Raw genomic sequence first — 11,591 nt, 5'->3', positions numbered from 1 at the left:
ACTTGTTGTTGTATATAATAAATTCAGGCTCCCTACGGTATAACTGCAAAATGTGGATAGTCTTTGTTGTTTAATATATGTGCCGAAAGCTCTCGGTTTAATATGGCAACCGATAAAAATGGATAAAAATTTCGAAATCAACGAAAAAATTTCAATATATTAAGAATATCTTAAAAAGCTTCAAATTTCTGGAAACTTTTGTTGTTGTTGTTGTTGTAAATATTGGCCAAATGTATAGCACATGTAGTTGTAATACGAGAGCTTTAGAATAAGACTTTAAATTGATTACCAGCATGAACATTGTTTAAATAAGATGATTTAATTTAGATGGTCCATTGCTGATTTTGTTTACCAGCAACAGGGAACGAAAACAGATATTTTGAACTGTACAATATAATGGACTAGGGTAAATTATTTAGAGTAAAGTATTGGAAAATAATAAAGCTATTCAAATTTCTTTTATCTACAAGTTGTATGTTGGTATAAACGTGGGATTCTGATTTGCTGGTTTGGGCATTCCTTAGGAAATTGTTATGTTTGCTACAGAATTCAAGAAACAAAATTGTACGCAGGAAGAGAGTGTTCTTGCTCGCAGATTATATATGCTAGCTGCGATGTTATATTAAAATCGATATCACTGATCGATACAAGCTTGCAGCAATTTTGAAGTAACTCAAAATCTTTGAAGGAACATTGCAAGAATTATACATGTCAATCTGTTGTTTGCAGCAATTTGTTGGCAAAAACATTAAATTGACAAAGTGGATCTTTGTAGAAAAGTAAAATTGAACCAGCAAATAATATAAAGACTGTATCTAGGTCAACACACAGATCGCCATAGATCATTTGCTGGATTGATTTGATATTTTCCTGATCATGACTTAATTAGTGTGACCGGTTGGCAGTAGATGATCTATCCTCCATGCATGGGACATTCTTCTCATGTTTTAGAGATTCCTATTTGCTCTGCTCCAATTATCTATTGTAACAGTTGTATTGTTTGATTGATTGATTGTATACTGTTTAACGTCCCTCTCCAGAATATTTCACTGATATTGAGACGTCACCAAATTTAGGCCTATGCTCGGCTCTTACGGCCTTTGAGCAGGGAGGGATCTTTATCGTGCCACTCCTGCTGTGACACGGGGCCTCGGTTTATACGGTCTCATCCGAAGGACCGCCCCATTTAGTAGCCTTTTACGACAAGCAAGGGGATACTAAGGACCTATTCTAACCCGGGTCCCCACGGGACTTGTATTGTTTGATTGCCTTTTAAGCCTTGATACTGCTCGTTTCTAATCCTGGTAGTATCTTCATGAAAAATATGGCGATAACGAACAGTATTCAAGATCAAAAGTCAATAAAATAATGTAAAACAGGAGCAGAGCCAACACCGAACTCCAAAACATCAGAGGTTGGATCATGTGCCATGGAGGAGTGAGCATCTCCTGCCGACTGATCACACCCTTAGTTTGCTCCTTGTCATAATCGGGTAACAACCGGAAAAGCCGCCGTCAATTAAGTGTATGAACAATGGACTAAAAGTAGTATGTAAACGTCAGTCAGTATTTGATTCAGTAATACATGCTATTTTCTGCTTAATATATTTAATTATTTGAAAATAAAGAGTGACAAATCCTATTATATCTATGTCATTTTAAACGTAAAATGAGAAGAATTATAAAATTAAGATGCATTAAAATAGCTGAATTTTAGAAAATACAATAAATAAATTAACGGAAAAATTCGTTTATCAGTAATTTGATAAAAATTTCGAATATTGCCTTTAAATATTAGTAAAAAGTATGATTAAGAATTTCAAAATGCCAATTTTCCTTTCAGTTGTTGACTATTTTTTTTTTTAATTTATAATACTTATATTTTGGGTCAAGTGCAAAATAAGACGACAATAGTGCCATCCACATAATCTGCAGTAAATCGTTTTTGTTATAATATTTTTTGAAAGATCATAAATATTCATGTATAATTATATCAATTTTGTTCTTATATAGATATATGTACAAAACAATGCAAATTACTTTTTAATAAATATTTACAAGCACTTTGATTAAAATAATTTAGTATAATAAAAACCAAGAATAGATCTAAAATAACAAAACAAACTTTTTTTTTACAATTTGACATGCCGACAGGCCGACAGGTTACAAGCCGACAGGTAGACAGGTCGAGAGGTATACAGGGCGAAAGGTCGACAGGTAGACAGCTTTATTTATAATTCAGTGTATCTTTATTTAGTTATATCACTACAATTACCATCTAAGGGGGGGGGGGGGGGGGGTTCACACATATCATAAGATATACATGTACATTGAATGCCTTCTTAAAGTGTAATTTTTATCTCTTTTAATATGCTTCTGATAATGTCTGATAACAGTTAGATGTTAGATGGAGATGTACATGTATTCATCTAACTGTTATCAGACATTATCAGATGCATATGAAAGAGAAATGTATACATCTCCATTTAATAATACAAACCTATGATGACATGTTGACAGATCAACAGAATTACATATTTAAATAAACATGTCCACCTGTCGACCTGGCGACCCGTCTACCTGTCGACCTGGCTACCCGTCGACCCGTCTACCCGTCGACTTATCTACCTGTCAAACTGTCGAGCTGTCAACCTGTCAACAAGTATACCTGTCGACTTGTCAACCTGTCGACCTCTTAAGCAAACATAGTAACATTTGTATGAACAGATGATCTTTTAAATTAATTTATATGCAAGATAAATATCTTATTTTGTACATTCATGATCCATTTGATATACTAATTGGTTGACGATATAGAATGCAATAAAGAATGCAATCGGATGGTATAATTCAGCAACAATGACTCTAAATATTCATTAATATTTTTTGGGCCTTAACATGTAAGCATTGAAAATTAAAGGCAAATTTGTAAGCAACTAGTAAATTGATATTAAGGTTTTAAATTTTTTGAAAGTCGGGACTTAGAAATTTTTACAAGAATATAACTGTTTGCTATAAGTTTGTCGATCCTTGCCAAAAATCTGCTGGAAACACAAAGTGTTTTCAAGGCTGTTATGTTTTGTTTAGCTTCATTGCAGCAAATTTGCAGCAATGTATGTAGCAGGTTAATTGTAGCAAGGTCTGCGATATTTTGTTAAGGCTTTCAATTTTGAAATATTAAATCATAATTAAAAGATATTTAACATTTTCAACGAAAAGTATTCCACTCTAAGATGCACTACTCTTGTAGAGTAAAAAGCTCTTTTTTCTTTATGTAAGAGTTGCTTATCTTTTCTCGTGCAATCTTCCTAGCATTGTTTACATTTAAAGGTTTCATTGCACCCGATACACTCGAAATACAAAACATTATGTCACCTGATCAGACCACACACGTGTGGGAAGTTTAAATGCGTCAGGATATATTTACTAGCTGTTTCTTTGGGAATTCTTTTTTTTTTCAATAAAAGGCAAACAATATAATTGATAAACAATTACTTCATTCAGAATAATTTAACATGACAAAATTGCGGAGGTTCGCTCTACCTCCTTGTCACAATCAAAGTTGAGTTCGTTACATGTATATTTGTTTTGTTTTTATTTGTATTGCCTGTGTTCACCCTTATCTGTATTTAGTGTTTATCCTGCAAGGAGCCCCATTATGACGCTCAGCTGGTTAAATTATTTGGCCAGTCTCTATATAAAACCCCTACTAATGTGTTTGGAACCTTTTTTCGGTGTTCTGCAAATTATTACACCCGATGAGTCCAGAGAAGCTCTGGCGGTGGTTCTGGTGAGAGTTATCGAGACTACAGCCAGAAAGAACTAATTATGCATGGAATTGTGGCTAGGAAGTGACTAGCACGTGGAGACATGGTAAACAGAAAAGTTATGCTGCGTTTCAGTCTTTACCACCCTAAATCTGTAAAAATGTACCTCAATTGATCTCTCTTGAATTCATTTAATCTTAAATAAGTATAAAATGATTCTCTATGATTCAATTTTCTGCAGTCATGAATTCACCGGGATTATATTTTTTGGCGTAAGATTAGCAAATAAAGCACCAAATTTATTTAAACTGACAATTCAGCTGAAATATAAGTGCACTATGGGTTACTACGAATACTATAGAAATTTGACGCTTGAAAAAAAAGACAATCTTATAGTGATCGGAAAGGCACAAGACCATTTTTCCATCCATTTCGAAAATGAACAGCATTTCTTTTAAACCTAATATTTTCATGCTTACAATGACAAACAGTTTATTTATTAAATAAACGGCGGAAGTACATGTTTCTCGACGTCATACTCCAAAGCGATATGGTCTGTATTAAATTTTCCTTTGTTGTACTATCGGTGAATACAATTGTCTGGTGGATTCACTGGCTAAAACACGTGATCACGAGTATAGTATTGTAAAAAAATGTTTTGTCCATTTAACAGTTTAAATGCATAGGATATGCTGCTCGTTTTCCTTACCCTTAAAGCGCTGGTGTTCTGAACTTGACACAAACTACATTTTATTTAAAATAATTTTTTTTTCTAGATAACAATAAATTTTAAACATCCGTGACATATTTTATTGTTTCTAATCTTTGTATTATGTTCACGAGAACATTTCATTTATTTTGCACTTCCTTTGCATGATCATATAGATAGACCTAAACCAGTGTTCGAAGAAAACTCTAAACGTGTTTGGCGTAAACGTTGTTATTATTTCAACGATAGGTAATTTGCTTGTGGTAAGATCCAGTGTACTCATTGATAATAGACATAAAAGGCACATTTTTAAAAATTTTTTACCGGCGTATCAGTCGCTAGTAAGATCTAATTTTCTCCGTAAATTATTTTTATATGTATTGTTATTTTACCCCGTCCCCTTAAGCGCTTTTCTGTTGCCAATCATGAAAGTATTTCAGAAAGGTCTGGAAAACATTTTTTGCAGGACATGTTTTCCATAGAAATAGACTATAGCATTTTCCTGTTAACTGTCAATTTTATTTATAAAACCGGTTCTACCCTATAACCTTTGAATAGGTCAACCCAAATCACGTTTCTTGAATTTAAATCACAATAACAATAATTAGGTGATGTCAGGCTTGTCTTTGGTAGCAGACGTTTTCCTTGATCAATGAAAATAATTTCACATGTCCATGGAGGGTTAGATAGTTTTAATCGTGGTAACTGAATCTCCAATCAGGGTAAGTGCAATTTACTTACATTATATTGAAAAGTAATGCATTTTTATATTGATTGCGCTTATTCTATTTTTATCCACGAAAGAATGTGTTTGAATTATATACGGGAATGTTACCACGTGCACATGCCATGAGTTTAAGCGTAAGTTTATTACTGAGAATGGAACGCTTTATTGTACATTATTTTGCTTTGCCGTACGAAACAGTGTGATATATATTAGCTTAAACTGTATGTTTAAACATTTTTTTGTATAAACATGTATGATGTGTTGTAAGGCAGTCCGTTTAAGGTTAAGCTTATATATGTCTACGCATATTTTTTGAAGGTCCCTATAGACGCTTGTAGATCCTAGTAGTATGGTGGCATATTTATGCCATTCACATAACTTTTCGTTGACATAGCATATCATGTCAAATCAAGATAACTATCTCGTCAAGTCATGATAACTTTAGAAGTGCAATTGGTTTTAAATATTTATATACAAGAAAGATTTAATTTATGAGTAAATCCAGTTTTCTACTAGAAAATTGACTTAATAAATGATGGTTTTTAGTAAACAATTCAATGTGTAATGGACGTCTACTTTGTCATATCCAATTTTCTTGAAACATTTGCTTTTTGGCAGTCAGGGAGGCAGAATATGCCTCTATCTTCTTCTATCTTATAATTGCATAAAAAAAAATCCTGCATCGACACCACAAAATAGACTTTCACATAAAACAGATAGCTGCTGCTACTTTGTTTTTAGATACAAATCAGTTGATTTTGTTTTAAACGTATATTGTGGCAAGTCGTTTCTTTAACATGATTGAAATGATTTCACAATATTAAAAATACTGTGAAAATTATAATCATACAGTTTTTTTTTCCAGAATTCTTTATTTTATAGCGTGAAAAATTTGTAGAAACCGCATGTTGCCATTAAACATCATTAATTAAATCTGTTACAACAAATGACATTTTTATATCAATTTAATGCTGTTGGCGAATACCTGAAAGCAAAATTGTAAAATAGTAATGGAACAACAAATACCCAGATTCTCTACGTTGCTTGTAATTCATCTACGTTTTGTAGCAAGGGGAAAAGTATATCATTCAACCACTATTGCAGTTTTACTCAGGATAAAAATAAAAAGAAACTAGAGCAAAGCTCGTTGCAAAGCAACGAGTAGGTCTTCCGTCCGGTTTTGACCGGAAGTGCCGGAAGTGACATCAAAAAAGAAAGCAATGAGCAATGTCATCTCCAGTTACTATATAATTTCAATTTTGCATCAAAAACCTTTAAAATTAGCTATTTTTGGCTACTTCCGGTTTGACCGGAAATGACGCTGACGGACGAAAAACTAATTCTTATGCTCCCAGAGGCATATGTTATCCAAAAATTTGTCAAGAACGGCAAAAATACGCGTTTTCCGACTACTTCCGGTTTCGCCGGAAGTGACGACGCTGGACGTATTTTGACGACTGCAGTAGATAAAGCTTGACATTTTGAACAACTTTGCTTCTTTGACGTATTACAAATTCTCAATACTTTTTGAGATATAAAGAAAAAACTTTCGGCCCCTCTAGGCCTCTCATTTTAGGGGCCAGCCCCTTTTGCAATATATCATTTGAAAGATCTTGGAATTTTACACTTCTTTTGTTCTATATGTTTTAACAAAATGTTTCCAGGTAAAAAGATATCGTAGAAAAGGTGTTCAAAAATTTGAAATTCGCGATACGACTATTTTCGGGCCATAGCGAGCGCCGACGTACGTCACTTCCGATAAAAATGAAATACGTTATACATATCTATAGACTTTGGTCTATCATACCTGAAAGTTTCATGTTTCTATCTTAAGCCATTATTGAGAAAGTCTGGAGACAACATGACCCTTCAAAAATCATAAAATCGACAATATCTCCAAACCGGAAGTGACGTCATCAAATCGAAAAAAAATGCATGAGGTTCAAGTAATGCTATATAAGTCCTGAAAGTTTCATGGAAATCCATCGAGCCGTTTTCGAGAAATCCCGTGCACAAAATCGGTAAGAAAAAAAAGAATAATAATAATAAAAGTGAAAAAGAAACCTAAGAATAACAAGAAGGTCTTCCGCTGAAGACGGAAGACCTTAATGAATACACATTTTGCTATGAAAACTTTCAAAAATCGATCCTTAGAAAGATGGACGAAAACATCAAAGAATTCTCTATAAACAAATCATAAATTAAATTTTTTGATACTCGATTTCAAGCATAAAAAACAATTCTTTGAAACGAAATCCCCGATGAATCCCTTTCATGAATCAATGTAGATACATAATAAAAGTTCGATTAAGGAATATCGCGTGGGCATTTTTCTTCATGGTGTTGATAAAATGTGTTTAATACTATACGAATAACGTTCCAATACACAAAGCGTAATATTTACGGATACACGTACATCAACATACCTTTGGAATCATATTTAGCAAAGGGCATTTCCAATTGCATGTGCATAGGAAGAGGATTGATTTTTTATGTATTCTTTTTAGTTTATTTTCGAAAGAAAATACCTTTCTTTCTTCTTATAATTTATTTACCAAGCATAAAATACATTCATGAACATCCGGAGAGGCTTCTGCTTAATCTTTGTAAATGTTATTCTACAGGCTGTCAAGTTGTCGGTATGTATCAACAGCAACAATTATATTATTTGCTCTTAATTTAGAGACTGTTAATAATGATTTATTCTTCCTTTAGAAAATAATTTAGCTTTTAACTCACTAAAGTCATATAAAAATTATATTACAGCGGACATTTGATACTCATACCATTGCAAGATCATGGTGAAGTAAAGTGTTTATTCAAAGAGACATGATATATGTTGTACATTATGTTTCTTGTATTGCACGTACAATATGCATATAATATTCTATTTTATTTTGAGATTTTAATGTTTATTGAGATAAACCGTGGTAATACTTTTTTTAAAGAATAGGTATTTTATCATTGCTTTGAGAAAGTATGAAAATGAAATCCGGATTGATGTTTATCATATAATGTTTGATCAGACAGAAAATATCAACATGCCTCTTTAAACTTCCGTTTGATTGTACACAGATCAACTAAACACACATCAACTAAAACTGTCCTGTCTTTTTGATATTTATAATTTTTATCATTACGGGGACATCCCATGCATTTAAAGATGAATACTGTGTCGTGCTAATTTCTATCCCAGATAGAAAAGTGCGTAATTTAAATGCCTTTATATCTTGAAGATGGTAATCCAGAGTATAACTTTAATTTAAAACTCGTCTTAAGCAGCAAGGTTTAATTGTACAAGTTGGATGGTCAATGCATACAGTGTAATTTGCTAGAAGAAATGGTTGATTTTGATTATTCTTTTGATTATGATTCACATGTGTATTAAGCAGATTAAAAGTCTCATTTATCTTTGAGAATTTTTCTTTCAAAAGCTTCTAAACAGTGCAGACCGTACCCTCGAATAGGACTATATAAACCGAGGTCCCATGTCATAGTAGGTGTTGACACTAGAAAGATCCACCACTGCTCAAAATCCCTGAGTGCCGAGCATAGGAGAAAATTTGCAGCTCCCCACTCGCAAGTTGTGGCGTCTCCATATGAATGAAATACTCTCTCTCGAGACGTTAAACAACAAAATAAACAACAAGTTGCTGTCCTTTAAAAAAGGACTGCAATACGTGGACTATATGCATGTTTTTTAAAACTGAAATTCAATTAAGAAAATTTCTAGATGTAGGGAATATTCATGTAGGTTTGTTCACTTTTTCTACAATGATCTGCCTGCTTATAACTGATTGTGGTCTCAAAGCAATATAATAATTGTGAAATTTTATCTCCGATTAGCGACCTTTAACGTGTCAGTTTAAAAAATCGCGGGTTATTTTGATCCGTGAAACTCATACTGACTGGGACTTGACACCTGGCGGAGCACCCCCCCCCCCTCCCACATACACATTAAAAGCCGTTGCTACAGACCTTTAACAACTAATATTTAGATTCTTGAAATATTAAATTATTTTACGAGCCTTGATGCACAAAACAAATGCCGGTAAAAACTTGCTCTATCTTTTAAAAGCTATCTCTATTCGTTGAATGACGTGTTTCATTCAAGTTGTTAAGTTACATATATCTACTATATACTGTAACTTCTTAAAAAGCTTGTACCATAAAATCAATGTTTAATTCATATATATATAAAAGTATATGTAAAAGAGAGAAAATCGGATCTGGCAATGAATTTATAAATGCGATATGCAGATTTAAAAGCGCGATTTGCCAGTGAATGGCATATTTTTATTCGAATAGGGCGAATAATTCTACGGGCAAGTTATCTAAGGTGCGAACTCTCTAGCATTCTCGCGCATGCGTAGCCTGTCGTTTGCCCAGGGCATCCGGTTTAACTTCGCTTATATATTTACTGCGTGGACCTCAGGGTCCACGCAAAAAGAAAACATTAAAAAAACATGTTTTATTTAAAATCATAAATTCTATTGTATATTATTTTTAAATTTTAATACATGCACTTCGATTTAAAACAATTAAAAAAACGAAGCAAGATAAATAAAAATAGTTACATTATTTTGTTATATTTTAGACGATGGCGTTCCAGAATTGTCCCGCTTCGAAGTTGACAATTTCCTACACCAAATGCCCAAGCACGCATGAGGAGTGGATGTTTGCAGTCAGACGAAAAAATTGCTCAAGCATTTCTCAAAACTGTACTAGTCCAGAAAATTTCCGATACCACTGTGTTGCAAATGCCTTCATGAATAAAACCATTGAAGTCTGTGCTCCCGGATTATTTCTTTTAGGTAGCTACTTGTCATTAGAAGCAAACATGTTTTTTTCTTGAATAAATGGGTTTTTTCACTTTTTGCATATATTTTGGTTAACATTTTGTCATCAAACACAGTAGAGAATGTGCAGTCCTCCATGGCATCTAATCCCACTTATACCTCTTACCTACCTACCTTTGTTTTTGAAGGTCCCTATCTTCTCTTCGCCGAACTTGTATTCTTTAATTTGACTTTGATCTCGAAAGCTGTTATCACGATATCTTATTTTCTTTTATTAAAAGCAGTATTTTTTTTCAGGATTTTGTCCAGAATATAATTTCCTTGGTGAACGAATACAAGATAACTATAACGCTGACTGTAAACAATATGCAGAGCCTTGCCCAAACAGATACGAATCTTGGAAGCCCTACAAATGTAATTGAATTAACATGTTTGCAATAATGTAATACTTTGCAGTATCGAATGTTATAATCAATACATGAAAATATTTATTTCTGCAAATTATAAAAAAAAATAATTAATATGCTTCTTATGAAATACCTCTGAAGTAAATTACTGAATATATTTTATTTATTTCAAGTTCCAGAATGTGTTTTTCTGAAGAATGCATTTCACAGGAAAAAATCTTCATTATCGAACAAAACTTCAAATTTTGGTTCTGTCAGGAAAAAAATTAATAGTAATGAATCGTAAGTGCCGTTGATTTTATTCGTAATAAACATATATTTTCTTCTATAATTGTTTATTTTAAAATTTCATTTTACGATTTTATATGAATTTATATATTTATACCTTTATTTAATATATTTTTGTACTTTGATGCAGTGATGACAACTCTACAGTCTTTATAACATGCCTGATTGGTTTACTCACAGTACTTATAATAATATCAGCTTGTATAGTCCTTCTTATCTATAGAAGAAAACGAAGAAAGCCAGGTACTTAATTTTTAGCGTCTTGATTTTATATATATTTTTAAATACAAGTTCATGTTCTTTTCCATATCGCTAGTTCTTTTAAATAATTAGATAATGTCTTTTTTACAGAAATAAATTCTCACGAGGAAGAAGGGGTGCTTTATCGGGTCGGACCGGAGGAGAATACTTCTTAATTATAGACTTAAACTGAACTTGAAAATTGTGAACTTTGATTGAAAAGACACCTTATCTAACTCATTAGTATTAATGACAAAAGAATTAACGAACCTGTGTTAAGGACACTCAATTTTATAAAAGACATGAATTCGAACATCATTGTTGATGAAGAATTTTTATGTATTATTATTTCACATTTGAAATTATTTTTGCTATTGAAATATTGTTTATTATTTTCAAAGTGTATAAAATTAGATTTTTATTCGTCAAAAATAAAATCTTTTCTCGTATTGCATTTTTTTATTTGTGTGTCATAAACGAGCATATGTTCATAAAATTTAATTGCATTCTTCTCTAGTCGTCAACAACAGTATTTGTTTTACAAATCATTCAGGTATTAAATCTTTTCCTGAGTATGCTGTGTAAATTAAATGTACTCTATTTATCATTCATTTTCCATTATCATTTGCTAAAAATTTGATGGTGTATTTATACA

At 32.4% G+C, this 11,591-nt stretch overlaps 1 protein-coding gene across 1 annotated transcript; it reads left to right on the top strand.

Annotated features, from left to right (window-relative positions):
• Window positions 1-7,735: 7,735 nt before the first annotated feature.
• Window positions 7,736-11,358, top strand: LOC134256270 (uncharacterized). The gene is made up of 6 exons (XM_062738925.1): window positions 7,736-7,841; window positions 9,800-10,016; window positions 10,299-10,415; window positions 10,582-10,690; window positions 10,827-10,939; window positions 11,048-11,358. The coding sequence occupies exons 1-6, from the start codon at window positions 7,776-7,778 to the stop codon at window positions 11,110-11,112; spliced, it is 687 nt and encodes a 228-aa protein (XP_062594909.1). The 5' UTR covers window positions 7,736-7,775; the 3' UTR covers window positions 11,113-11,358.
• Window positions 11,359-11,591: the final 233 nt, after the last annotated feature.

This window comes from Saccostrea cucullata, unplaced genomic scaffold (assembly GCF_032062105.1).
Source record: "Saccostrea cucullata isolate Sc308-1 unplaced genomic scaffold, CSIRO_AGI_Scuc_v1 ctg885, whole genome shotgun sequence".
NCBI classification, from domain to species: domain Eukaryota; kingdom Metazoa; phylum Mollusca; class Bivalvia; order Ostreida; family Ostreidae; genus Saccostrea; species Saccostrea cuccullata.
This window is presented reverse-complemented; position numbering and strand designations above follow the sequence as displayed.